At 39.8% G+C, this 27277-nt stretch overlaps 3 protein-coding genes across 8 annotated transcripts in view; 1 reads left to right on the top strand and 2 right to left on the bottom strand.

Annotated features, from left to right (window-relative positions):
* ttll6 (tubulin tyrosine ligase-like family, member 6) overlaps positions 1-10851 on the bottom strand; it is a 21065-nt gene extending 10214 nt beyond the window's left edge. The window contains exons 1-6 of one of the 3 annotated variants that reach the window (XM_042223515.1): positions 10149-10851; positions 7904-8055; positions 4145-4322; positions 2551-2588; positions 1604-1722; positions 306-421 (exon numbers count right to left, since the gene is read on the bottom strand). In XM_042223515.1, coding sequence (XP_042079449.1) covers positions 306-421; positions 1604-1722; positions 2551-2588; positions 4145-4293 — 422 coding nt within the window. In that variant the 5' untranslated portion in view covers positions 4294-4322; positions 7904-8055; positions 10149-10851. Of the gene's footprint in view, positions 1-290; positions 422-1603; positions 1723-2550; positions 2592-4144; positions 4323-7903; positions 8056-10148 lie in introns of all 3 variants that reach the window. The other 2 variants (XM_042223511.1, XM_042223519.1) reach the window with 2 other exon arrangements.
* calcoco2 (calcium binding and coiled-coil domain 2) lies at positions 10136-23444 on the top strand. Of its 4 annotated transcripts, none has more exons than XM_005913704.3 (15): positions 10136-10176; positions 12257-12440; positions 12530-12632; positions 13282-13442; positions 18219-18344; positions 18455-18580; positions 18656-18748; positions 19562-19659; positions 19735-19804; positions 19934-20098; positions 20197-20385; positions 20924-21061; positions 21158-21287; positions 21634-21650; positions 21949-23444. In XM_005913704.3, exons 1-15 carry the CDS (start codon positions 10151-10153, stop codon positions 22102-22104), a joined length of 1782 nt encoding a protein of 593 aa, XP_005913766.1. In that variant the 5' UTR covers positions 10136-10150; the 3' UTR covers positions 22105-23444. The 4 variants fall into 4 exon arrangements, with proteins under 4 accessions (XP_005913766.1, XP_005913768.1, XP_005913767.1 ...); XM_005913706.3 differs by lacking the exon at positions 10136-10176 and adding an exon at positions 11637-11761; XM_005913705.3 differs by lacking the exon at positions 10136-10176 and adding an exon at positions 11654-11778.
* snf8 (SNF8 subunit of ESCRT-II) lies at positions 23387-27277 on the bottom strand. Its single transcript, XM_005913714.2, has 9 exons — positions 27144-27277; positions 26903-26974; positions 26450-26500; positions 25801-25939; positions 25358-25462; positions 24819-24891; positions 24533-24674; positions 24078-24152; positions 23387-23883 (listed from the first exon to the last, which is right to left on the bottom strand). The coding sequence occupies exons 2-9, from the start codon at positions 26951-26953 to the stop codon at positions 23746-23748; spliced, it is 774 nt and encodes a 257-aa protein (XP_005913776.1). The 5' UTR covers positions 26954-26974; positions 27144-27277; the 3' UTR covers positions 23387-23745.

Here is a 27277-nt window from a genome sequence, read left to right as displayed (position 1 = left end):
GAAACCTCACAGATCTAACGTCACGCACTGGATGAGAAAGAATTATATTAATACTGAAGGTTACATAAGAGGTGTTTGAAAAGGTTTAGTGATCCTTTTTAAAATACGTGGAAGATTTAGAACCAGAATAATAATTAAAAAAACAAAACTCCTGTTTCTGTTTTTGTTTGTTTTGTTGAATTTGTGCACTAGAGGGGTTTTTGTCTTTCTTATTTTTATTTTGTAGTTTTCAAAAATGTGGTAGATCGATTTTGGGAGGAAATAAAACAGAGTGGAAAGTGCAGACTGACTCTGCAGGAAGGCACCATGTTCTGGGGAAGATGTTGTAGTCTTTGGGAAAGAGCTTCAGCATGCGGTTCATGTTTCTGGCCAGAGAATCCTTGCGGCAGATCTCGCTCATCCCCGGGAAATGGTTTATTTTCTGCAAAGACAGGTTTACACGGCATTACAGGACAGTCGCCTACAATATATATTAAACAATCAGTCACCAATTTAAAATCACAAGCGCTGATCATGGAGTGTTCTGCTTGGAATTTCAGGTCCTGGCATTTATGTTGCTGTTGCTTTCAGACATATTGCTCAGAAATATCAAGAGGAACATGGCAAAGAGCCCACATCTGTGATCTAGACTTCAAATTCCCCCGATCCCAACTGAGCACCAGAAGAACACACCTAACAGTGTAGCAGATGCAGTAGATGTAGCTCCAGAGCCTGAATAGTGAACCCTGTGCAGAAGTGCCTTAAACCTGCATTATTTCTAACAGCCAGCAGGGAGTGATGACTCGTACTGCAAACAGCTCAAGCTGAACAGAAGTCTATGAGAAGACAGTCCTTGGCCTCATCGCTCTGCGACCTCGGTGAACCTTTTTGGGATGGGTTTAAACAAGTGAAAGGTTTCCCAAACGGAGACGCAAAACCCAACCAGGAAGAAAAAATAAATAAATAAAAAAATCTAGAAAATCAAACATGCAGCGTGACCCCCTGTAAATAGAGGAACAACCCAAAGTAGCTCGTAGATGTCCATGGCTTTTTGTAACATCTGGTTTAAAAACACCACGCTGTTGATGGTAAAAACACTCAGCTCAAGACTTCACTAAACACTGGGTGATATCACAGTAGTTACATCTTTTAAACAAGTCTGATACACAGAGCTCCCACCCCACAACCGCTACCAAAGTCCCAGTGCTAGACACCAGCGCACAACTCCAGTGGTGTAATATCCATGCTGCATCAGGCCAGAAGTGTTTTGACAACACAAGAGAAACCTAAATAATATTAATGTAGGCTAGCTAATGTATGATAGATAGAATCTCGAACAAATCTACTTTAATAAATTACTCATGGTCAAAGAGAGTCAGGCTGACTGCATCGAATTACCCAGTATGATGGCAAATTGAAAGCATGGACTGAAAAAGGACATGTACATCATCATTTCATTGGTAAAGATATTTAGAAAAATGTCATAGTTTGAAGAAACTGATGAATTTTCCGCTTCACAAATACAATCACACATTTAATCAATAAATAATCAAATGAAGCATCAATAATCTTTTCTGATGATGGCAGTGATGGAGGTGTTAGGTTAGTTAGGTGCATTGATTACCTGGTAACGCTTCATGTCCTTAACACGGTCTAGAGACACTGAGCAGTCGGTCCAGAACAGCGTCCAATCTTCACCGTCCATCGCCTCTCTGAGGCCGTATCTACGAGCAGCTCGCCACACTGTGACAAATCAAGCATTTAGCATCTTAACAGCGCTCCATCTGTTTCCCACAGGCAACCAGAGGCCCCTCTCTGCTTGTACAGCGTTTTAAAGTGTATTGTTAAAAAAAAGAAGCTGTTTTTTTAAATGAAATACATAGAGTGAGACAAACTTTATAAAAATTACCGTTATTATTTAGATGTTGTTGGTTTTTTAAAAAATTATTTTTATTCCTGGCAGTTTTAAAAGTAGGACTGGATTATTGGTGGTATTTTACTGTGCAGTTATTAGATGCTTTATCTGTTACTGAACCTTTTTGTTTTGTATTGTGTGAATTTGATGTGTTTTACAAAGTCTGTTAAGTAATCATGTGATTACTTCACATTTCACATTTGGGATTTTATATATTTATTTTATATCGAGCCTTGTGTGACCTCTCAGTTAATCAACTTCCTGAAACCTTTCAGCCATGATTGTTCTGATTGGCTGCCCCTCGTAAATAGCAGATTTGAAGTTTCCCTGCTCACGCTGAGAGGAGGAATATAAAATATGAAACTGAGTGTTTAGAGCTGTCTGAAACATTAAACACTCAATGATGAAATCAGGGTGAGCTTTTAGTGCATTGTGACTTCATTATTTGAAACTTGCCCACGCTCAATATGATCATACATCTCTATAATACTGTATATATGATGAAAATAAGGATTTACAGCAGAGATCCAAATGGAAAAAGCACTGTCCACATGCTTTTATCTATTTGACATCTGTAGTATTTGTATTCAGCCTTGTCTAGCTAGAAACAACTTAAAATTGGACATATATGATTTAGTGATCTCTAGCAGACGTACCACTTTCATATTTGCAGTTGGTGAGGTTGATCCACAGTCATCTGAAAGACAAAAGAGACAGAAGAGGGACAGACATCTGCTGTGCTGCACAGTGCCTCGTTTTGCTCTCCTGAACGATGAGGATAAGTGAGAAAAGAGACCTTAAGAGCCTCCAGGACGAGTTATAGAATCATAACTGACAGGGTGCTTGGCAGTTAATATACCTGCAAAGGGAGATAACAGCAAAAGTACAACCCCAGAAGTAGTTGATGCTGTGTAAAATGTAAATGAAAACAGAGTGCAATGATTTGCAAATCTCATAAATACATATTTTATTCACAATAGAACACTGAAAACATATCAAACGTGTTATATCTATTCCAAACACTCAACAGAAATAAATGACAAACAGTTCAGTAAATGGGAGAAATTATTATTGTGCTACAGTTGGCAAGGGAAAAACCCAGAATAAGATTTCAAACTCTTATACTGGCAAAGAGCAAGGGAGAGCTTACATTACTGTGATTAAAAGATTATTATACTCTGGCACAATTAGGGGCTCTATTTTGCTGTTGCAACTCAAATTACAAAGTAAGATGGAAGGAAATCTAAGAGCACATTTCTGGGGATATTCTCATTCAAGCACAGCTGGGTGATTACAAAAAGGGATCCAGAATTAAATGGACATAGGTTGCATATGGATTAATCCCATTCATGGATGATACGGTGAACTGTGTTCACAGACAGTGTTTTCTGGAAGTGTCCCTCATGTCTTATTTTGATAGTCCCTTTTCTCATGTGTCTCTCATCAGTTAGATTCTCTTCACCCGGGTTGCCCAGGTGTTTCCTCTCTGCCCTGATTCCTTCCTGTGCATATATTGTCCATATAATTAATTCCTGTTTAGTCTGAGTTTTGGTATTTTTGTATTAAAAGCTGTTTTGCGTGCAGTCCTGCCTCTGAGTCTGCACCCTGCAGCTACACATTAACACATGACAAAAATAAGGACATTAACATTTAACTTCAGTTACCACGCTGACACTTCTTAATTATTACTTTTCTCATCTTAAAAACTCATAGGTTCACGATCAACCCATGTAAGGTTGGAAGTGCAATTTGAATAATGGACACACTCTTTTGAAAGAATTTTGTCTGGTTGGAGGAGCCAAAGCAGCCAATTTTACAGAATAGTGAGTTACACCCACTTAACAAAACTTTGAAAAGAATTAACCCAACATTTCAAAGGTATCATTTTATGATCTGTATACATATTAGATTAATTTTTAATTTATAGTTTCTCTCTTTTGTTTTAATTATAGTCAATAAATTCAATAAATATTTTAATTCTGGAAAGATTACCAATTTAAGAATATATTTGAGCCTTTTGTTGCCCCTTACCAACTTTTTTGAGACATGTTGCTGCCATCAAATTCAGAAAGCGCTAATATTTTTATAAAAAAATGGCACATTTTCTCAGTTCATGTTCTTTTGTGAATAAAATACAAGTTTATGATCTTTGCAAAACATTGAATTTTGCTTGTATTCACATTTTATACAGCATTCAAACTTTTTCAGAATTGCCATCGTACAAATGGACGAGCTCTAGCAGTAAAGTACCTCTTCTTGCTTTTCCTTCTCTGCTTGTTGACGGGTTGCGGCATGCATTTGTAAGATTCAGTTTGGCTTTCGCTCTCCTCTCCCTCACCCCGCTGCTCACATTTATGTGTGTCGGTGTTTCTTTCTGGGCTGTCCAGAGGTAGACCCATCCTGAATGAGAAACATGTGCTCAGCTGACCTGCAAGGCATGCCAAAAACTTCATGAAATTGTGACACAAACAGAAAAATGATCAATTTTCCAACACTCATCTCTCATTCTGAATGGTATGTGCCATACAGCCACACAATGAAATTCAATCAAATAGAACAAACTACATGCTGTAAGTGCACGCGTGGAATCATGTTTCTGTTTCCATCTCTCTCATCAGGTGAGTGCTCTGGCTGTCAGCGTGCTGTCACAGGCCGGCATTCAAGGGTTATTGTGGCAGTACAGATACAGGGAGTGGGTAATACTACAGCCACAGTGAGGGGAAATTATCCTAATACCAAGCAGAAGTGCTAAAGTGTGACACTTTTTTACTTTTACTGCTTTTTATAACGTAAATTAAAAATACACATAAGTGGTGTAAGGAAGCAATACATGGACACCAGTGAAAATATCTCAGTCTATTCATTCTTCAGATGTTGTCTTTTAGTAGTATCCCTTCCCCATTTTCCCTGTTGAAGTGACAGATTTATCTTTTTATATTATACAGTTTATCTCCTCAACAACATCCTGCCTTCGACTGGGAGTAGAAAGGCAGCACAAAGCACCATTCGCTGTCTCGATCACCCTGATCATCAAGTTTTTTGACAGGAAACTGTCGAGCCTAAAAGCACTTTTACCAAATGACCACACTGAAATGATCACCAATACACTCTTCCAGATAAACATCACACAAGTTATTTGTAATTTTATATAAGTAGCAGGTATCACTGCAAGTATAAGCAGAGAGACATGGCACTCAGAGAATCCTGAACTGAGATATATGGGGGAAATTTAATAAAAGCAAAGAGGCTGCATAGAAACATAACTTTTAGAGGAAAATTATTTACTACTACTAATTTAAAGCAATCAGCAAACATTTTGAATGTTTTTTCATTATATCTAAAATAACAATAAAAAAGATAATAATAATAATAATAATAATAATAATAATAATAATAATAATAATAATAATAATAATAATAATAATAATAATAATAATTTACTTTATTCCTGCAGTACATTTAAAAGGGTTTACAACTTGCTTTGAAGGAAGTGGAAAGCAGGATAGTTTAGACTTAACCAGACAGCCAAATGTCAATTCACATATATTAAAAAAAACAAACAAACTACAAGACATAAAGATTAAAAATATAAGACTAAAATCAGACAATCAGAGGTGATTTAAACTTACTGACTCTGAAAAGCTTATCTCTTCAAGGAAGAGTGTTCTGACGCATCCTGATAGCAAAAGGATTGTCGTTTTTATGACTTTAATCACAATTTTGAAACAGTCAGGAGGGGTACAAACTGTTGATAACCTCTCATCTCTGACTTGTTTTTGTCAAGAAAGCCAATGAAAAGAAAGCCTTACTATGTTGAACTTGGTTCATAGTACACACCTCTGTTGTCTATAATTAGTCCTCAGTATACAATATACGATTCATTTAGCGTGGATAATTCTATCCTATTAGTGTGGCTTTGTGTGAAATACACAAAGACAATGTACAGGTCTTAACTCGGGTTATTTACGTGTTCTTCTGTAAACATCTTTCTGCATTCTGACCTAAACTGAGTCACTGTCACAGCAGCGTCTCAGCCGTTCGCCTCTGACTCTTGTCTGGTGTCTTACAGGGTCAAGGTGAGTTCAAGTGAACTCCTGGTGATGATCGTGACAGAATACTGCAGGTTGGTGGCATTAAAAAGGGACACCACAGGTACACACAGTGGGAGGTTACGGTGCCAGGTAACAGCACTCGGATCCAATGATCTGGATAATCCTGACCCTGAACTGTGAGCTTTACACTGGCTTGAAACACCCCACTGACCTCAGCCCAGATTCAGTTACAGCCCCGTGAAGGATTTCTCCAAGGCTCTCCTTCAGTGTTCAACAACAGCAGGTACATAAGTAGCACCTTTGTGCCCCCAATCCTCAGCAAACAATGGCATGCTCCAGTAAAGTGAGACTTTAACTGGTAATTATCACTACACAACATCAGACTAAATGTCAGACTAAACTTTGACATGCCACGCTAACACTTACTAAAACTATGCAGCACTAAGGACATTGTTTAGAGGGGATACACTGTATTGTCTAAAACTTGACACTAGTGTAATGCAATGCAAATGAGAAAAAGTATACATAAAAAAAAAAAATACAACAATTACAACTTAATATGGATTTTTTCACATATACACATGCACCAGGCTGCAAAACCCTCTCAATTGTATCAAGTTGTTTAAATAAAGTAAATTCAATTCAGTTCAATTAATTAAAAATGCAAAATTAAGTCTATATCATTTGCACAAGCTAATAAATCCAAGTCTACAAACTGCTAACAGTTCAAAAAGATTCAAAGAGGAACTCTGTCACTTGACTGATTTCGGTGGTGAACGGTAACTCAAACTAACCCAGTTTAATTCAGCAGTATTGGGATAATTCACGTGTGCATCCATCCAGCCATCCATCCATTTTCAGACACTTTGACACTTATCCAGGTCATGAGGGCAGCAGACTGAACAAAGACACCCAGACCTGCCTCTAGTTAGCCACCTCCTCCAGCTCTCCTGAGGGGATACCAAGTAATCCCCTGGCCAGCTGAGAGACATAATCTCTCCACTATCGTGTGTCGACCCAGACCTTGACTGACCGGTAAGTCGACAGCTTTGCTTTCACGTTCTGACTTTTCTCTATCACATAAGATCAGTACATTATCTGTATTACTGCAAATGTGTCAGTCCATCTGTCAGCTTCCTGCTTTCATCTCCTCTCGCTTGTGAACGAAACCCTGAGATACTTAAACTCCTCTACTGGAAGCATAAACTCCTTCTAGCCCTGTAGTGGACACTCCATCCTGTTAGCACATGGAGGTGTTAATTCTCATCCCAGCCAATTCATAAACCACCCCAGCACAAGCTGCAGGTTGTTGCTCTATGAAACCAACAGAACATCGTTGTATAAAACCCCAAGACCCTCCAACCTTTGGCTGCACCTATTCTATCCTAAAATTATGAACAGAATTGTTGAAAAAGGGAAGCCCTGGTGAAGTCCAACATCTACAGTAATGAGTCTGATTTATTTAATCCAAACCAAGCTCTTACTGTGGTGGAACAGGGGATGAATACCTCACGAAAACTACAACCCACAAAGAGGCATGTGGTCGAATGTCTTTTCCTACAAAACTCACATAGATGGGTTGGGCAAACTCTTATGTGCCCTCAGACAGCCCTGAGAGGAGATAGGGCTGGGACAAAACTGCAATCGTGAATCCAAGGATTGTCCAAGGGACATATGATTCTGTCCGTCACCCTGACATAGACCTGAAGCCTTGAGAGTGGCAATCTACCGCCCCAGTTTGCCTTTCCTGATTATGATTGGACATATCTTGACACAATCTGCTAAGTTTTTGTCATTTCTAAGGTGAAGTTTGTGGTTCTGTTGAATGACAACTAATATTTGGGCTTTTAGCACTCAAAACCTGTTGCATTTGACTGTTTTCAGTTCTATGCTAGTGTATCTGATAAACTGACAGCTTAATAGTGTCTCATCATCCTTTGATAAAGTTCTTACTTACCTGCACTGGTGAAGTCATCGATATTAGAGGGTGTTGCTCCCCCTTTGTCCACACCTCTTTGAATCACGGATCTCAGCTTCAAGAGCTTCTTAAGACACTGCCACACTCCTCAACAAGCAAACAGGTGAGCCACATCCCTGTACCTCTGGAGCCTTAAAAAAAAGCAGATTTGTATCATCAGCTCAGATTGACTTACTTAGTTTGACTCAAGCAGTGGATCTGGTGACCAATTAGAAACAGTGGGGACAAAAAATAAAATACCCAATCCCTCCTGAAAAGATTGAGAGATCTTAGTGGGGAGCAAGTGGAGAGGTATAATCCCTGACATTTGTTCGGTGAAATAGGAGAAGTGCTTTTCAACGCCTCGACTTGTTAAATTTAAATCTGTGCTGAAAAGAGCTGCAGCAGTGTGTGGTGTAAGTGAACAGGCTGGACATCGATCTTCCTGGCCAAGCTGAAACGAAGCACCTTCAGCCGGAGCATGAAGACAGAAGAGAAGATGTAGGCCAAACATTTGGCAAAGAAGAATAAAAAGTAGAAACGCGACACTGTACCTTGCTGCTGAACATGTCTTAATTAGACATAACGGGCCTGGACAATAATGATGAGGTGACAGAGTAGCACAAAATCTGGTGAGGCTACAAGCTGGCACTGATCAGACGCCTTGATTAATCAGTCAACCAACATTAATTAATAATCAGCTGACATCTTACTCCCTTCCACACTCACTTATCTATGTCCTGCCTTTGTTATGATGCTTTAAAGATCTACTGCTAAGCTTCAAGCGACTGAACTGACAAGTCGTGACTGCACATGCTGTTCAAGGTATTTAACTGATATGTGTGTGTGTGAGCCTCATGGGAAATTATAGTTTAATGCAGGGGTGACGAGCTGCTTGTTTGTTTGTTTGCCACATGGAACCAATTTTAGTGGATCAATAAAACCAAAGAAATACATATACATAAATTATGGCCCATACATTTACAATACAAAAAGGATAAAGAGTTTTTCCATATTCAGTCAGCCTGCTGTTATCACAATGAAAAGCTTTAGGGCGATTCCTTATCAGAAACATATTACTTCAGTTTGTCAGTAAAAGGGCCTGCAAAACTAGCAATAACCCACACAACATTCAGTAAAAACCAATGTCCATCCACTGGGCTGGATTTGACCTATGTATTAAATGAGAGTAAGAGTCTCTGGAACAATCTGAAAATCAAATCAAAAAAGCCAGTCACTTCTTTCTAAGTTACATCTTTTATTCCCTAAACAATTTCTGTACATTTTTCATACAGCTGATTAGTCCTCAAACTGTTTCCCCACAATGCTTGCTGTAGTATGCTGCTCCTGTAAAGCACTTTTGTAATGTGGCTTTGATAAGGACTATATATATTTTGACCAAGTACACTCCAAACTCTTTATTGTAACTTTTGGTCAGTTCCTGTTCTCTTTGAAGCTATTTATGTTTATTTTGCACTTCCTTTTAGGCTGTCTAATCTTGTTGTGGTTTCTTTTTAGTTATAATTTTATTTTAGTCGTTTGTGTTAATTTTGCATCTTCTTTAGCTTCTTTTTGCAGATACAGATATTTTTGTTTTGCTTCATTACATCAAATGTAACTATTTTGATTCCTTCAATTACCATTTAAATACTGCACTGCCACTGGTAAATGTCACCTAGATTATACTTGTAGCAAAGAAGCGTGGATCGGGCACAGTAACGTTTAGAAAGTTTTTTTTTTTTTTTTTTGAAGGTTAGCATGAAACAAAGGGCGCAAATTATTTTATTTTATGTCAAAAGTAAAAAGTATTCAAAAGAAAATGCATTGGTAGACTTCAAAGAGATTTTCTTTAAGGTACAGTATTGTATGCTATCAAGTTTATTCTCTAATTTAAGCTACCCACGGTGTTGAGGTGCTAACTTGAAATGTGAAGATAAGCTCACGCAGAAAGGAGGCACAGACTTACAGAGCTTCTCTTTTCGGAGCCATCCTCAAGCCATTTTTAAGCAAAAACGTCTCTAAATTTAAATTTCAGTGATAGGTTGCGAGTGTTTCTCCCAGTGCAGTAAAAAACAAAAAAAAAGAAGTTTACCTGTGCTTTTAAAATCAAGCAAACGTCTAGCAAAGAAAACTGACCGCACAGCTTGACGCTAGACGTGTTGTTTCTATGGCAACAGAACGCCGACCTCTCCCCAGCTCGGTCAGCTTTAAAAAGCTTTAAAAAGGAAACAAAATGTGAATTTACCGATGGATGTGGTATCCTCTTGTTATCGGTGAGTAACACTAAGCGAGCAGCCTTCCGTATTGTTAATGTTGCTGGCGTGTCGTGCTCTTGGTCTTGGCTGGGAGGACCGAGGAGCCCTATAACCTACAAATGTAAACATGAATGAAGTCGAGGAGAAGACGAAAACCCTGTTAAGACTTTTAGCCAATCACAAGTCGGGGTGTGAGAGTTCTCGTCTCTGATTGGTTGTTTGTTTCACCGATGAGGAAAACTGCATCAACAGGTGCACCACGTATCCCATGCGTGAAATACTGGGAATCTTTGTTTTGCTTTCTTTTGTTGTTGTTTTTATTGCAGCACTCAGAGAAAAGTTTTCAGTCACAATACATAATAGAAGATTTTCGGTATATTCCTAATCGTTTTAGGTATTCAAAGCAAATAAATTGTTCTTTAAAAAGATGTGCAAAAAAGGATTTTGAAGGAGATGTTATTTTGTAAAAGACAGACATTTCAGTGTGGCAAAAGCTAAAAAGAAAACCCACTGAAATCTTAAAAAAAAAGTATGACAAGAGTTAGTAAAAATGTTGGGAGTCTTGCAGGTTTTAAAGTCATAACTACAGAAAAAGAGCCTGGCTCCCTCTTGTGTTTCCATCTCTAGTTGTAAGCAAAGTGTTAAAATTGGACTACATTTCCCAAGATGCAGCCATCATTAGAATGCCTTCACAGATAATCTGAAACAAGAGGTCCAAGCCTTTGTGCATACTGACTATAAGTTATATGTCTTACTGTTTCGGTAGTTTTGTATTTTTAATTTTATTGCATTCTGCCCGTAGTTTTTAATTCATCTTAACTTGCAACCTTATAAAAGAATAACTAATTAAAAAAATTATATATATATATATATATATATGATATGCATCTTGTCGATGCACAAGTACTATTTTACACCTGTTAAACTGTGTTATCTTTGGTATTTTTCATAGCTCACACTAAAGGAATATCAAGAAATTATGTGTTTCTGCGATGGTAACAAAGTGCCTAAAGATACAGTTTAAAATTGGTTCTTTGCTCAGTTTTCTGTTATGTGTAGACAACATGGTTTCATCACTTCAGCTACATGCTTCTTTCAAGCTTGAATGAGTTATAGGTCAGTGTTAAGTGGGTTAATAAACAAAACATTCCTCTAAATGAGGAATGATCAAGTACGAGGACTGGACTAAAATCAGGGCAAAAGCATCCAATTTGAAAGACCTTCAGAAAGCCTGGAGGAGGTACAAATTACAAAATATGAAAAACTGAAGGGAAGGGTTAAAACAATGTTTAAAATGTATTGTTTAAATAAATGTTGTTGTTTTTTTAAAGCACTATTCAGGTTCTCAGGACTACACAAATATAACATAATCATTCATATCTGACATCTGCAAAGAGCTTTAAAAGTTTTTCTGGGTTTCCCCCCTCCCCCAGGCATGAGGTTTTAAAAGATTGTTTTCAGCTCTTACGTGACATGCCCGAAAAAAGCCCCTTCTGCGTCACTGAGGTTTGTAACGTTTACGTGCAGGCAAAACAATTATCCGACGAGCATGTGAAGGCAGCACTCAGCTGGTAGTTCCCTGAGCAGCAGACGTCGGAGCGAGGTACTGACAGAAAATATGTGAGTTTCATGTGTTTAGCCGAACATCTGACTGCGATTTTAGGATTATTAGAAGAGTTTCTGTTGTAGTTTTTATCTTGTATGCGTGGAAGACGTCGGTTAAGTCCAGGGTGCGGTCTTTTAGGCTGTTTTGCTTTCGATTTCTTCTTCTTTCTTTTTTTAATGAGCTATCGTGAGTTTACGGCCTTCAAAAGTTTATAAAACACATTTGAGGTCATCGGCTGACAAGGGGGATGTCTTAAAAATAGCATTTAAGTCATTTCAGTTGTAGAAAAGTTGTTTTTCAGATCGTTTTTGGAGCGTAAGCAGTCAAAGAATAGAACAATGGTAAGTGCGCAAAAGCAAATAAGCAACATCAGGAGGAGGCCTGTAACACCGCTGCTGCTTTCTGTCCTGACACCGAGAGCTTGCTGTACCTGTTCTCATCTGTCAGCGTCCTGAAATGTTTCATCATCGACCTTTATATGTTTTCTGGCAGAGTGCATCTCAGCATGGAGAGCAACACTGCTACAGAGGTAGCAGACCACTTGGCGCGCACCTTCTCCCAGGTGGTGTTCATCGACATCCCTCAGTCATACCCACCGTCCACCCACGTCACCTGCAGCTACACCCTCACTGCGGCCTTCCAGCCCAACCCTAGGGACTGGGTGGGCATCTTTAAGGTGGGTTGGATCAATTAAATCCTCAACTTTTTTTTTTATAAATGTTAAATCAAAGAATGTCCTTCTTAAGCTTTTCTACCCTTTTCCAGGTGGGGTGGACCACAACAAAGGATTATCATACCTTTGTGTGGGTGGAACCATGTATAGATGTAGTTGGGGAACAGACAGTGACAAGGCAAGCTTTCTTTAAGGGTAAGAAATGCTTTCACTTCTGTTTCCAGGTGAATGTGTTTGGCTGTGTTTGTAGTGTACACCCTAGTTGTGTCTTAAATGCAAACAGTTTAGGATTAAATCTGTTTTTCCTGAGCTGCTGTGTCAATGATCTGCACAGACAGATATGATTATATCCAGGTTTCACCCACAGAATCCTATTTTTCTTTTTGTTTTTTGTCCAGTTAAAATGGCAGAAGCTCAAACAATCCATCACTGGTTTTTCAGCTTTACAATAAAGTATCCACATATTTTATGCCTCAAAGAGGTGAAAGTACCCAATGTTTTGCACACAAGAAAGTCAATATGTTATATAACCAAAATCTAAGCTTTTAGAGAGCCTTATTTTCATAATAATGAAACTTTTCTTGATATTAGATTTTTTTTGAACTTGTCAATCAGAAACCATTTTTAGCCAATTTTACAAGAACATGTAAAAACAAATCTATCATTCTGGCATCTTCAGGGTTTTTGTGTGTTCAGTTTATTGGGGGAGTTTAAAATGTAATATGGATCTTTTTACATTTTTTAGCATTTTATTGATTGAGAAACAAAATGATAAACGTTTCAAAGAGCAGTGAGAGTTTTTGAGTCATCATGACATCAAGATCTCGTTATCCGTTTCCTTCAGATTACTACCTGCCCAAAGATGAGATCGAGTTCTACCAGTTCTGCTACGTCGACAGCACCGGTCAGGTGCGAGGAGCCAGCACGCCTTTCTGTTTCAGAAGCCCTGCGGAGCAAAGCCTGGAGATCAGCCCAGACGACGACCTGCTGGTTATCACAACACAGGTAAGTGACTTAAACCTGACATAAAGGAAGCGGCAGGGTAGCCAGGATAACGTAGTGAGGAGTGATGTGGTGTTGAACAAGCTGGAGATAGGTTTCGAGACTCTGATAAGAGGGTATTACAGCAGATGACGACAAGGAAAAAGATGCATAAATTGTGCAATATTTTTCACTTGGTGAAAGCATGGCAACGTCACCTTGTTGATATGTATGTCAAAGCAAAGCTCAGAGTTACAGATCACACCCAGATGGTGGGCGGAGCTTGATGTTGAAGGGCCTGTTTTAATTTCCTAGCTGCAGGTCAGGTATGTAAGGCCAAATAAAAGAGGTTTACAGCCTCAGAGGTACACAAGTGCCATTCCAAATCTTTGTGAATCCATCTGCTGCGGGAAATAACAAAGCTAAAAGTACCTATATTTGGAGTAACTAAGCTGTAGGAAGTTTTCTGACATCCAGAAATGAAGCTGCAAGACAAAAAAACAGGACCACCTTAAAACCATCTTAAAATATGGAGCTCAGTTTTGTGACTGTACAGCAAATAAAGACGCCTCATATGCCACGTTAATGAATCAAAAATTTAAAACGGCATGAAAAAAGAAAGCCTTTTGCCCACATACACTCGCCACCTTTCAAATTACTTCTTCAAGCTTCAAAGCGCCTTCATAGCCTCACAAATGTAAAAGACTCATCTGGAACGCCGTCACACTGACAAAATCCAGCCACAGACGCCCAACGTGCAGTATGAACGCGTGAGAAGTATTTAAACCAGTTCTGTGGCATTATCTGCTGCAGTAGGTGCTTTGTTATGATGACGCATACACAGACTCAAAGTGAAAGCATTACAAGCTTTGCTGTCTAAGCTGGTAAAAACAAGTTATACATTCTAATAACAAAGCCCTTAAAAAGACTTACGGCCCTAGCAGGGCCTCCTAGCAGGGTCTCTTCCTGACATTGTCCTGGAGTGGGTGTGGTCTCTCGCCCCCTCCCCCCCCCCCTGCCTAGGTGCCGTCCGTTTGGTACAGCTGACTCCCATCAGCAGTTAGAGGTACTTAAGGCCAGGGATAGGTGAGCTCTAGGCCAGAACCAAGCAAGGTAATTATAGACTGATAGCTTTACCATCACATATATGTAAAGTTATAGAGAGAATGATAAATGAAAGATTAATATATTATGTAGAAAGTAGAGGATTTGTCTAAATATCAAAGTGGATTTAGAAGAGGGAGAAGTACTATGGACCCAGTATTGTGTTTGGAGCATGAAATTAGGAGGGCTCAGATAAATAAAGTGTGTGCGGTGGCAGTGTTTTTCAATATGGAGAAAGCTAATGATATGATGTGGAGAGAAGGTTTGTTAATTAAAATCCATAAATTGGGTGTTAGGGGGTGGATGTATAGGTGGATTTTGGATTTTTTTAAAGGGTACGCAAATACAAGTGAGAATTGGAAAGTGTTAGGGTTCCTGGGTCTTTGACCCAGTGGTTTCTGTTTTGTACCCTTTATTTGTGTTCTCTTCTTAGTTTATTTTTGTGAAGGTTTTGGTTTCTGTTTTACATTTCTATTTTTTCCCCAGTTCTTCTTGGTGTGTGATTTTGTAGTTCTTAAGTTTGGTTCCATACTCCATCTGTTCTGTGTCCAGTCAGTGTCTGTGTCTGCCCCATGTCTCTGTTACAGTGCCTGCTTGTGAGTCTGTCTGTAAGTTCAGTCTGTTTCCTGTTTTACTTTGAAAGTCCGTATCTCATGTTAATGCGTCTAGTTTTGCTTCCTTTGTCTCATCAGCCCTGTTTTGTCCCAGCTGTGTTTCCCTCCTGTCTCTCATCTTTTGATTGCCTCCTCTGTGTATTTAAGCCCTGTGTTTCTGTGTCAGTGTCGCGATCTACCATCATATTGTACTGTGTGGTCTGTTTCCCAGGCTGCCGCATTAGTTTATTTTGTATTCTAGTTCAGCCAGTTTTCTGTTTTGCCGTCCAGCATTAAATCTGTATTTAAGTTCACCTTTTGTTTCCGTGAGTCTGGATTTTGGGTCCTTTTCCTGCCTGCACACAGCCTTCACATGACAGTTATTCAGGAGAGGTTTTCTGTAGAGAATGGGACTCCTCAAGGAGCATAGTGAGTCCCTTGTTGTTTTCTCTAATGATTCATGATGTGTTTAATGATATAGAGCGTGGGGTGGGATGTTCACTTTTTGATGGAGCCTTATGGAGGAGAGAGAGGAATGTAGAATTTATTGTAAAGAAGCTGCAGGAAGCAGTTGGTAAAGTTGAAGAGTGGTCGTATAAGTGGGGCTTCAAAGGGGTTAGTGAAGAAGTTGGGTGAAGCTATATGGCGTGGAATCAGAAAGAGTGAGGAAGTTTTAAGTTTCTGGGTTTGTGGTTGGCTGGGAGGGTAACTTGGGGTGCACACATTCAGGAATTGGTGGGTAAGTGTAAAAGTTTTAAATATTTTGAGGTGTTTAGTTTGGAGGGATTGGGAAGCGAATAGCGAATCCTTGGGGGCCATATACACTGGGTTGGTGAGGTCAATGTTAGATTGTGGTTGTGTGGCATGTAATTCGGTAGCAGACACTACTCTTGGGAAATCAGATGTTATTTGGTATCAGGTGTTAAGACTTTGTACAGGGGCATTTAAAACAACGCCTACTGTAGCCTTGCAGGTGGAGATGGGGGAGATGCCACTAGGATTGAGGAGAGAACATCTTAGATTGAATTATTGGGCAAATTTACAGGGGCAGGATCACCCTACACTAGAAGTATTTTAAACCTTGCTGGGAGAAAGGAGGGAATTAAAGAGCTTTGGATGGGTGGTGGGGGGGGGGAAGAGCTAGAGAATTTAATTTGGATCAGTTAGTCATATGTCAACGAGTGCCGTGGCCTGCAATCCCTCCATGGATACTTCCTGAAGCAGTAGTAGATTTTGTATTATTGGACAAGAAGAGTAAGGATAGGCAGGCGGTCTAGACTCCCATTCAGTTCAGGGTTACATTGAACAGTATTATGGGTATGTGCAAGTATATACAGATGCGAATCCAGCTAGTCAAGTGGGGGTAGAAGTGGTGATTCTGGATTTTATGGTAGAAATTGGGAAGAGAATAAATGATGGCTTGTCTGTGTTTACAGGAGAAATGATAGCAATTCTATTAGCGGTTCAGTGGGCGGAAGAGATGAGGCCACTGAAAGCAATTATTTGTTCAGATTCAAGAGCATCCTTGGTCAGTCCACAGAGCGGTCATTCAGAAGGTCGATCAGATATTTTAATAGAGATTCGGCAAAGTCTTTTCAGAATACATATGATGGGTCTGTTAGTAGTGTTTGTATGGGTCCCGGCTCACTATGGGGCGAGGGGGAATGAAGAAGCAGATAGGTTGGCAAAGGAAGCCACTTATCATAGGATAGATCATCTGGCGGTGAGTTTTGTTCAAGCGGATTAAGAGTATTTTAAAGTTAGAAATGAGGGCTAGATGGCAAAAACAAAGAAGAAAAGAGGGGAAGGTGGTTCTATAAAATTCTAAGGGGGGTAGGAGAAAGGAGAGCCACAGGACGGAGGAGGAGGAGGAGGAGGAGGTGGTGGTGTCAAGAATGAGATTTGGACATACAGGATTGAATTCTACACTATTGTTGATAGGGAAACATAATTCAGGGAAATGTGGTTATTGTGGAGAGGAGGAAACTTTAGCACATGTTGTTTTGCAGTGTTGGAAGTACAAGGTAGAGAGGAGACAACTGGTCCAAAGTCTCAGTAACATTAAAATGAAATTGGATCTTATTAAGTTATTGCAAAAGGAGTCAGAGAATAAAAGTTATCAGGCTTTGATTTAAGTTTTTGAAGTGTGCGTGCGTGCGTGTGTGTGTGTGTGTGCTGCTTGACTCCTGCTCAGTGAAGAGGAGTGGGTTTGGTGATTAACCTTCTGTTTAATTTTTCAGGGTTTTGACCAACTACTGAGTTGTGTTTACTTTCTTTTTCTTTTTTTTTTCTTTTTTTTTTTTTAATGGTGACAGCAGCTTGACCGTCTCTGAGTTTTGTTGGAATGTTAATAAAACCTTTTAATTTAACCGTTTTACCTCTTTCTCTCCTTTTTCAACCTTTTTGTTACTTCCCCTCATCCCCTAGACCTTTTCATGTGTTCATATTTTCATGTGTTCACATTTTCCTGCTGTTTGAAGGGTTTTCTTGACTTTGTCCACCTCTGTTTTGTCTCTATCCCCTGTCTTCACTCCACTTCCGGTCTATTTTGATGATTGTTTTGCCTTGCTTTCCTCCTGTGAATTGACTTGTCTTTTCCCCTAATTCCTTGATGTTGTGGGGGTTTTTTGTTTGTTTTCCCCTACCCAAAGTCTCATCTTTGCCTGTCTGAATTCTCGCCTGTGTCAGCGTCTTCCCCACCTTATCTCCACCTGCACCCCTTTCAACCCTGTGTACATTCAGTCTTTATACTTTGTCAGATTCTGTAATATTTTATTCCACTGTTTTCAGTGTCCGTGGAGGGTTAGGTCTTTAGTGCTTAGTTCTGCAGTGAGCGTAATAGATCACAAACACTGTTCGCAGTCACGTGTCAGTGAGCGTCTGGGCTATTGAAGAGCTTCTGAACATGTTTGTTTTAGCCAAAAAAAGTATCTGTGATCCCTGAGAGGTCTTTGCTCGCCATTATACTTCTAATACTTCAGAGGGGTTAAATGCAGTGCTTGCTTCTGACTTTTGTCTCTTCAATAACACATGAGAGCAGGTCGCAGTGTCTGAAAAGTAAACAGAGCTTTTTATTGACATATTTGGTTTTTCCTTTTTCCAGGACCAAGTTGAGCAGAGCTTACGCGAAAAAGCTGAAATGCAGAAAGAGCTGGATCAGATAAGAGCTGAAAATGAAACCTTGAAGAGTGCTCTGCTGAGGGAGCAGCAGCAAGCTGCCAGCTTAAAGGTCCACTTATCTTATTTTCCACTCCGCCATTTGTCTTGTGCAACAGAGAAAATAGTAAAGTGTAAGCTGAACTTTGGTAAGCTGACTCAGTGTTATTGATTCTCTCACAGGGGCAGAATGAGCAAAAACAGAAAGAAAACGCCGAACTGGCCTCTGAACTGGATCAAACCAAGCAACAGATTGAAAACCTCAGAAGCTCTTTGCAGCAGCAGCTGAAAGAAAATGACAGCTTGAAGGTTTGCCCTCGCTTGACATTTTACATCTAAATTCAGCACTTTGACATCTGTGTAAAAACTTATGTTTGACGTTAGGAGGAGATGGTGATCCAGATGACGAAGCAGATGGAGATACAGCAGGACAGCGTCACTGAGAGGAGGGAGCGGAGTTTATCGAGAACGAGCGAGGTAAGATGGATTCCGTCTCACTGTTAGACGGTCTAAAGTAAGTGAGCTTTGTTAAGTGGGAGCTTTGAACACCACCGATGTTTGGTTCTGGGCTGTATGTGGACTAATCCACTGTCCAGCTCCCAAAGTGCTGAAAGAAAAATCGCGTTATGCTGGATTTGAAGTGATGAGCTGTAATATTTGATGTTTATGTTGCATTTTTAATATGCTTTGAGTTGTAAAGGTCTCAGTGTGATTTCCCGGTTAAATTTAAAGTAAATAAAGAAGTCTGTAGAGCCAGTTTGCTCAATGCAAGCCGTGTTTGTGCAAATTATGTGTGCAAACAAACTTTTTTTTTCTTTTTTTTTTAAACTGCCACACTTCACTCAGATATAAAAAAATCTTGATACCACAGTCATAGTTTTGTAAAATTGTTGTTTTTCTTTCCTTTTTTCCCATTTTCATCATTTTCAATCTCAGTTTCACATGTCAAGTGAACCCTTCTCCTATGACCGCTGATCTGAATCTTACAGTAACCTTGTAACGTTGGATCCAAGAAACATAAGCTGGAGCGAATAGGATGACAGCAGAACTTTTATTTAATACTGTGGTTTTTACTGGGACACAGACACTCCCGCTCTCTCTCTGCTGTCACGTCCGCTTCCCCCCCCTCCGACTGTCATTGCCAACATATAAAGAGACACAATAACTGTCAGATCCCAGCACACCTGTTCACCCCGCCCCTGCGCCGCCCCGGGAGCTCACTGCGTCACCCCTCCTCTGCAGCTGGCCAGAGACCACACCCACACCACAAACCTCTTCCTTGTTTTACAGGAGAAATACGATCGAGCTGTGCAGAAGATCAACCAGCTGAAAGACGAGCGTGAAAAGCTGAAGGAGGCGATTGAGGCCCAGAGTGAGGAGATCTCCAAGTGAGTAATTTTCTACTTCAAACCGAAACTTTTAGAACGCATCTGCTTACTGATGCTCAAATCTGTGCGTTTTAGGCTGAATGCAAAGGTCAGAGAAGGTGAACGGGAGCTGTTTAAAGCAAAGGACGGCATCCAGCTCATTGAGGTAAGTCTTTAGTTAACTTTATTTACTGCTGTGATCATTTTAAATGGGCTGGCCTGAGAGTTCCTCCATTCAGTTGTCATTTATTTGGAACCAGAGAAATACAAAAATATATATATTGCATGCTGCCAGGTGGACCTTCAGAGCAGCAGGAAAGAGAAAGAGAGGCTCGCTGCAGAGCTGCAAAGACTTCAGAGCCTCACCTACAACGTGGACAAAATGCAGAGAGAGAACCAGGACTTACAGAGGAGGCTTTCAGTGCAGGAGACTCAGCAGAGCCCTTCGGATGACCTAAAGGTGCGAACAGGTTTAAAAAAAAAAAAAAAAAAAGGGGGATCGTAACCTCCTAAAAAAAGTATCTAATTTCATGGCTTAAAGATGCGTCTCCTCCTTAGTTTCAGTGTCAGACTCTTACCAGACAGCTACAGGAGACTCAGGCCAAGCTGGCAGCTGAAAAGGAGGAGACTAAAAACGCCAAGAGACGTAATGAGTATTTGGAGGCGGAGATGCAAAAAATCCGGGATCAGCTGGAGAGCGTGTGCAAAGCATTGGATGGCGAAAAACGGAAGAGCAGCAAATTTGAGGTGAATCGATGTGAAATTTTAAGATTTGATTTCTTATCTGTTTTGAGTTTTCTTTTTTCCTGCTCAAGCTCCACCTAAATCAGAACAAGCAAGAAAAATCAGCTGATAATCATTAAAATAAATATAACTAAATAAAAACAGAAGAAAAGCTGAGAAAATTAAATGATGCTATATTTATCATGTGCATATTGAACTCTGAGCTACTGTCCAGAGTGCATGAAATTAAGTGCCTAAACTCATGATATAATATAAAGGTACAGACTAAAAATTCAGCTTATTATTTTTTAATATTTAGCTGATCTGATACTTTGTGAGAAATGTGCAAATATCAAACCCCAAGAGCCCCTGAACTCAACTCTAGGACACCTTTGGATTGGACCTCATTAAAGTTCTCAGCGGGTTCGACACAGGCCGGAAATTCTTTAGACTTAAAGTGTTTTTAATTTTGTGGTTTATTATCATTTTGGAGTTTTTGACCTGCAGTTTGTCTGTTGGACATTTCTGAAAATTTAACTTGGTTTTCTTTGATTTTTTTCAGCTGCAAATCCTTGAAGTTAATGAAGTGTTGGCAGATAAGAACATCGCCATAGATGAAAGGGAGTCGACCATAAATCGGAAAGACAATCAGCTCACACTCCTGACACAAGAGAGGGAGGAGCTTGCTCGAGAAAACCAGGTACACACAATAACGCTGGCTCTACTCGGTAGATGTTCAGACTCAGAATCACTTTTAAAAAAAAAATGTTGACACCTCAACTGTTTATTTTGCCAGACTCTCAAAGAAACTATTCAGGACCTGCGCAGACTTTACACAGAGCCCCCTACAACTCCTGCAGAACCTTTGTACTTGCAGCCAGATGACGACGCACCACCTGTTTCAACCCACATTTATGAAACCATAGGTGGGAAACTGTCTCACACATGTACTGTCTAAAACCTACCAAATCTGAAGAAAATACTAAATTTAGTATATTTAGCTATTACAGCCCCTCTAAGTACTAAGGGGGGACTTGGAGTGTGGTTCTTCCCGTTAATTGTCGAGCATTTCCAAGCCCTCAAAACTTCATGTGTACAGGACATGTGTGCATGAAATCATGAAACTCTGTTTTGGTTGCAGTTCTTAGCAATCTTGCAAAACTGCATTTATTTCATGCCTGTAACGTGCTTTCATTTAAAGATTCGTATCACTGTGTAGGTGAAAAATTCCCCTTATATGGCGCTCACTGCTTTTCTTCTGTCTCATTGCAGGACCAGAGGACGAGGAGGTGAGTCAAATACTTTCCTTTTTATTTAAGTTTTTATATTTAATTCAGTCCAGCTTCACACCTACAGTGGTTTTGGTTTAGGATTTATTTTTTCCTGATAACCTTGGTGCAGATAGCTTAACTAAAGCTGCCACAGAGTGACTCCCGTGGCATCTCTCCCCTCCAAAACACATTAAGGAGAAAAGCGCCCCTCCCTCGAGTGACTCGGCTGTTTAGGGTTTATTTTTGAAGCGGATTTAAAACATAATCCGCTCGCTATTCCATTACGACCCCTGATGTGCTGCCGTCTCCATTTCAGTCGCTGGTGTGTCGTCACTGCCGCGAGAGCTTCCCCGGCATCACCCAGGACGAATTGGATCAGCACGAGCAGTGTCACCGCGTCTGCCCCTTCTGCACGATGATCTGCGACGACATGGACCAGGCCACGTTTGAAGATCACGTCTACAGCCATTAGGAGAGAGAGCGGCAGCAGCGTGGTTTGAATAAGTCTTAAGAGATGGGTGGTTATACATTTAAAAGTAACTTCTTGGCTTCAACATGTTGGCCTGCAGACACTGGAAACCTGCCTGTGTTACATAATCCTTCGCGGCCTATGTTATTGCATTTAAATATAAAAACTTAAAAGTAGACGGCACAACTTCTCTGCTTACATTTTGGCACATGCGCACACACACAGATATTTGGCTCTGCTGCTGATATTAACACACGAAGTGTCAAACAAGTCAGTTAAACTAGACTACAGTCAAACGCCTCATTAAAACCTACTTAGGACATGCAAACTTCTGAATGCACGCTGAAAAATTCACACACACTTTATAAAGACACACCCGTGGTGGTTTCACATGAATTTAAAGGCTGGTTAGTGAATAAATCCTAAATATTATGAATATGGGAGATATTTAGGGACACAAACACTGATGTTGAACCCCTGCCACATGCAAAACATGTAATGTTTCGCACCACAAATTTGAGTCTACTTCTCCCCCCACTTTTCTTAAGTTTTTCCACAGGCACTGGTTTGGTGAAGAAATTGGAAAGTTGTGTGGAAATTCAAGTTTCTTAATATTATAGGCTTTAACTGTATTGTAACGGTCCTCTAATCAGTAATTATGTGATGCTTCACTGCTGCAGAAGCCTCGAGGCAGATAGTGGTCTCATTGGTGGTCACCCTAACATCGTGCTATCAGAGTATGTCGTTTTTGTTCTCCTAAGTTTCTGAAATCAGGAAAGATTATCAGTCATGTATAACGGAAGAAGTATAGTTAAGATAAAGACTCCACTCTGTCATATTTGCTGAAGAGATGATAAAACCTTAGTTTACCTGACCTGAACATCATCGGGGAGGATTTAAAAAAAACAAAAGCTGTTTTTCTTTCCAGCACAAGCAGGATGTGATATAATCTTAAAATGACCCCACTAGCAGTTTAAGATCCCATCTTTGTCTCAAAATCTTAGTAGTCTTTAGTTTCTCACATTGAAAGTCAGTTTTAAAGTTTTTACTTTTGAATATAGCCATCAGAAAAATGTGTGATTTTATTAAATGATCCTTGAAGTTGATGAATATAGCATTTTAGGTTAATATCGAAACTTGATGAAATATTAAATATATTATCCAGAGTTATTCATTTGTCTTTGCACTTATCTGTAAGAGGAAATTATGATCAGTTATAACAAAGTCATTTATTTAACCAGGTTTCTGATGATTTGAACATGTAACAAGTTTGAGTCAAGTCATATCAAGTAATAAATGTAAGTGCATTTTATTGCAGAATAATAAAAAAATGTGCAACAAAACAGAATTATGTCGTTTATACATTTGGAAGAACTTTCTTCTAATCACCCAAAAACCTTGATAGTATAAGCCGAATTCTTCTGCCGTGTGCTGGAGCTCCCTTTCACTGACTCTGCGGTAATATTAGTGCACTCTTTGGAAAGTTTCCCCTCCACATGTCCAAAATCTGATCTCAGAGGGAGTCCATGCTGCACGCCAGCTCCAGAGACCCAGCCAACTCCGTCACACGAGCCACCTTCTTCCCACAGGGCACATTTTGTTTACCAACAAGCCTCAAGCTGCAGGTCCGGGTCCTCCCACAGCTTAAGGTGTCATCTGATTGGCCTCCTCCGGTGTGACGTCACGGGAAGTCAGCTCAGAGAAGAGCGCTGGCAGCCAGTACTGTGCCTCTCCAGCTGCCTGAGAGTCCAGCCAAGCCAGGCCTTCCTTCAGCAGGTGATCCTGGGAAAAGGACAGAGGAGAGTGAAAGTTATTTTAGGCCCCAAATAAAACAGCGGATCAATTTGAAGTAACGCAGGATTAAAGGAAGATGAAGAAACAGCCAATGGCCAGGCTGTACCCTGCTCCTCACAGACCTTGATATATAATCTCCATCCTGGCTGCTTTCACACAGTTAAAGTGAGCTGTGTACTCACCAGCACGTGACACGCTCGCTCCTTCTCCCATTTTAGACTGTCCTTGATCTCACTCACTGTGACGTATCCCTTTTTCTGCAAACAAAAAGAAGACTGACATTAAAGCACCAGAAACAGCCAGGATCTCACCTTTCAGAATAAAAGCCCTTATCTCAGACACAAAATCCTCAACATTGTCCTTTTACCTCTCCCTGCTGTGATCCTTCAATACATGGTGGCAATAAAATAAAATTAAGGCTCGAGGTTTATTTTACTGCATCACATTCGCGGACTGCCTTCATGGAAATAAAAATGGGACTATGCAACAAAGTAGAGTTTGTCCAAAAGAATTATGTAATGGCATGAAAGTTACACAAACAAAATGTAATAAAGGCCTTAGGATGGTGTAAAAACAAGCACTTGATTATTTTTCAAGGCTGCTGATTGCTTTATGCTGAACTCTGGCTTCGTCCTACCTCGGCCAGCTGAAGAACCACAGTGTGGTCCATGTTGAGCTCAGCCGGGACTGACTGGACCAAGTAAGAACCACCAACGGGAATCATCCCAAACCCATTCCCCATCACCTTCAGTTTCTTTATGGCTCTCACCAAGTCGTCCCTGGGAAGCACATATTCAGCCACGTGATTTAAAGTTGATGTCCAGGCATTAAATAATCCAAAAATAAACATCTTTAAGGCATTTTATGTCGATCAGTAGCACATGATTCTATACTATACAACACGTTCGGTTGGTTATACTTACTGGCTAACCTCCTGAGCGTATTTACCGCGTCCTTTCAGTACTCTCTGATGGAGCTCATCCAGAGTAATCAGCCCTGAAAGAAAACACACACATTGGGACTTTATTTAGTGATTTCAGAGCTGGGTTATAATTACCGGATTCAGTTCATGATTTGATTTTCTGCAATTCACTGTTACCTCTGTCTAAGATATTAATGCCAGCAGACTGCTGCAGGTAAATAAAGATGCAGGTTACTGTTGAATAGGAAGGGTCCTAACTGAGTGACCCAGAAGTATCTGCAGCTGTAATAAGAATCCTCTAAATACTAGGGAAAGGTGCTTCTGTGTTTCTTATTTACCACATTTAGCAGAGGATACACTGAACTAGCCTTTATGAAAGCAGACCCAACATAATAAAGGAGTCTTGTGTAAGTGCAATCTGATTCTCTCAGTCCTTAAAGTTCTCTTTCAGATATTTCCTTGACCTTACGATGTTTTCTACTGAGGCTGAGGAAAACAGTTTTTTGGGGGGGACTATTCACAGCCACTCTGCATACAAACCTCCGTTTCTATGTTTCAGGGCAAGGCACACTTCAATGATCTGCACACCGAGTTCATAGTAGAAGTCACCAACTCCGAGCATCTCAGACCAAAACCCTTTACCAGCTGTGGAAAATAAAAACAGCACAGAAAAGGTTACGTCACTTGGATAAGCAGAAGAAAACAGACCTGAAACAGCCTGAAAATTTTGCTCTCATACAGCATAATTTTTTTCCAAATTAAACTTGTAAAGTGAATTAATTTGGGTCTATGTAGAAAAAGAACACAATTTTCCAAGTTTTGTATCGTGAACTTCACTTTTTTTTCATTCAGATTTACAACTTTGATCTCTAAAGTTCTGACCATATTCTCTGAATGGATCCCCATCCAGTCCCTTATTTATTTATTTCTAATGCCACTAATATGCCAAAACATATGCTGATTATATCCCAAATCATTCTCACATGCAAGCGGGTCAACGCCGATGGTGGCACACATTTCCTGAAACTGGACCCTGAACTGTGGGTTCTTGCGGATCTCTTGTTTATGTTTGCTGGCAAATTCTTCCAGGTGGGTCTTGAAAGTTTCCAGCTGCTTGGACATCTAGCAAAAAAGGGAAATAAATGTTCAGTTGTAAAACTGGGGCTTCAATTGGGACTTATTTTCATAATTTATTGGTACTGATAGCAAATTTCATATTCAAAATATTTTAGTCTCTGAAACATTCAAAAAATAGCTCACCACAAGGTCACAGAATCTGAACCAATTACAATACCATCTGATTTTAATGAAACAAAAACTCCAAAACAAAAATATTAAATTAAAAAAGACAAAGCAAAACTTTTCAATGGAAAGAATAGAAACTATTTAGTATTATTATTATTATATATGTTTTGATTAATCAGTAAGCAAAAGGTGACAATCTAGAATAAATTAAGTGCATTTATTGCTATTTGAGGCCACCAATTTGCATTAAAGGAGTGTGTCAGTAAGCCAGTAAGATAAATAATTATACTAAATTTAACACAAGGGTGAAAACAAATAATCACACAATTCATGGTTTAATTTACGGACAATGGTTTCACTTCGCAGACAAAACTCACAGAAACTCACCTGCACTATTTGATCCTCAGCCAGAACATTTCCTCTTTCTTTGTATTTGGCCTTAACAAACAAAAAAAGTACAAGTGAGATAAGAAAAATGTTGCTCCAGTTTCTACACTCATCATTGGCAGGCGGTTTTAATGTGTGTAAATACGGGTTAACTGCTTACCAAGTGCATTTAAATAAAGGCTGACATTATTTAGAGATATTTATGATACCTTTGCCCACATTAACCTGCATATTACAAACTAATTCCTGGTATCATCATTACTAAATGATGAAGCAGCAGTAAATGGCTTTTGCAGATGTATTCTGCTAAAATTAAACCACGGCAATAAAAAAATATCTGCGGCTCACGTTGGCTTTTAAATACCTCCTGCCAGCTGGAATAAAGATAATACACATATGGCTAATGTGAGGCTCTAACTCCTCTTGAATCACCGCTTTGAGTTACAGCGTTACCTCAGCCAGCTTCTTTTTGGCGATCGCCCCGGCGCCGACACCTCTCCGCATTTTGGTGATGTTTGTCCCAAACTGTAAGAGGAAGGTTTAAACTCGAAACTACGAGGTTATGGCACAAAAATGACTCCTCTGCACAATTTAGGGTAAAAATCTTAACCTAAGCTAAACTAATCCTAATTTAACGCATTGTCGCTTATAAATTCTTCCTGATTTCACCTCAAAGAACAAATTTAGCTCTTACATCACCGATTTGTAACTCCTGTCGATTTTAACGGCTGAAAAGTGAAGTTTTCTGGGTTTTTTCTGGGATGTTTCACGCTAAATGATTGCAACTGCTTCCATTTTGTTTACAAGGAAGTAAACAGCTGAACAGTG

The sequence above is a fragment of the Haplochromis burtoni genome, unplaced genomic scaffold (genome assembly GCF_018398535.1).
Source record: "Haplochromis burtoni strain Fernald_Lab_line unplaced genomic scaffold, NCSU_Asbu1 Contig_6, whole genome shotgun sequence".
Taxonomy (NCBI): domain Eukaryota; kingdom Metazoa; phylum Chordata; class Actinopteri; order Cichliformes; family Cichlidae; genus Haplochromis; species Haplochromis burtoni.
This window is presented reverse-complemented; position numbering and strand designations above follow the sequence as displayed.

What these genes read in the sequence shown, in the direction of transcription:
- calcoco2 (XM_005913704.3), top strand. Translation starts at nt 10,151, where the DNA reads ATGGATGTGGTATCCTCTTGTTATCG. An exon ending in AAGGCAAGCTTTCTTTAAGG is followed by an intron (nt 12,633 to 13,281) that starts GTAAGAAATGCT and finishes CGTTTCCTTCAG; the next exon opens with ATTACTACCTGCCCAAAGAT. An exon ending in AGCAAGCTGCCAGCTTAAAG is followed by an intron (nt 18,345 to 18,454) that starts GTCCACTTATCT and finishes ATTCTCTCACAG; the next exon opens with GGGCAGAATGAGCAAAAACA.
- snf8 (XM_005913714.2), bottom strand. Translation starts at nt 26,953, where the DNA reads ATGCGGAGAGGTGTCGGCGCCGGGGCGATCGCCAAAAAGAAGCTGGCT. An exon ending in TGGTTCTTCAGCTGGCCGAG is followed by an intron (nt 24,153 to 24,532) that starts GTAGGACGAAGC and finishes TTTTGTTTGCAG; the next exon opens with AAAAAGGGATACGTCACAGT. An exon ending in AGCGAGCGTGTCACGTGCTG is followed by an intron (nt 23,884 to 24,077) that starts GTGAGTACACAG and finishes TCCTTTTCCCAG; the next exon opens with GATCACCTGCTGAAGGAAGG.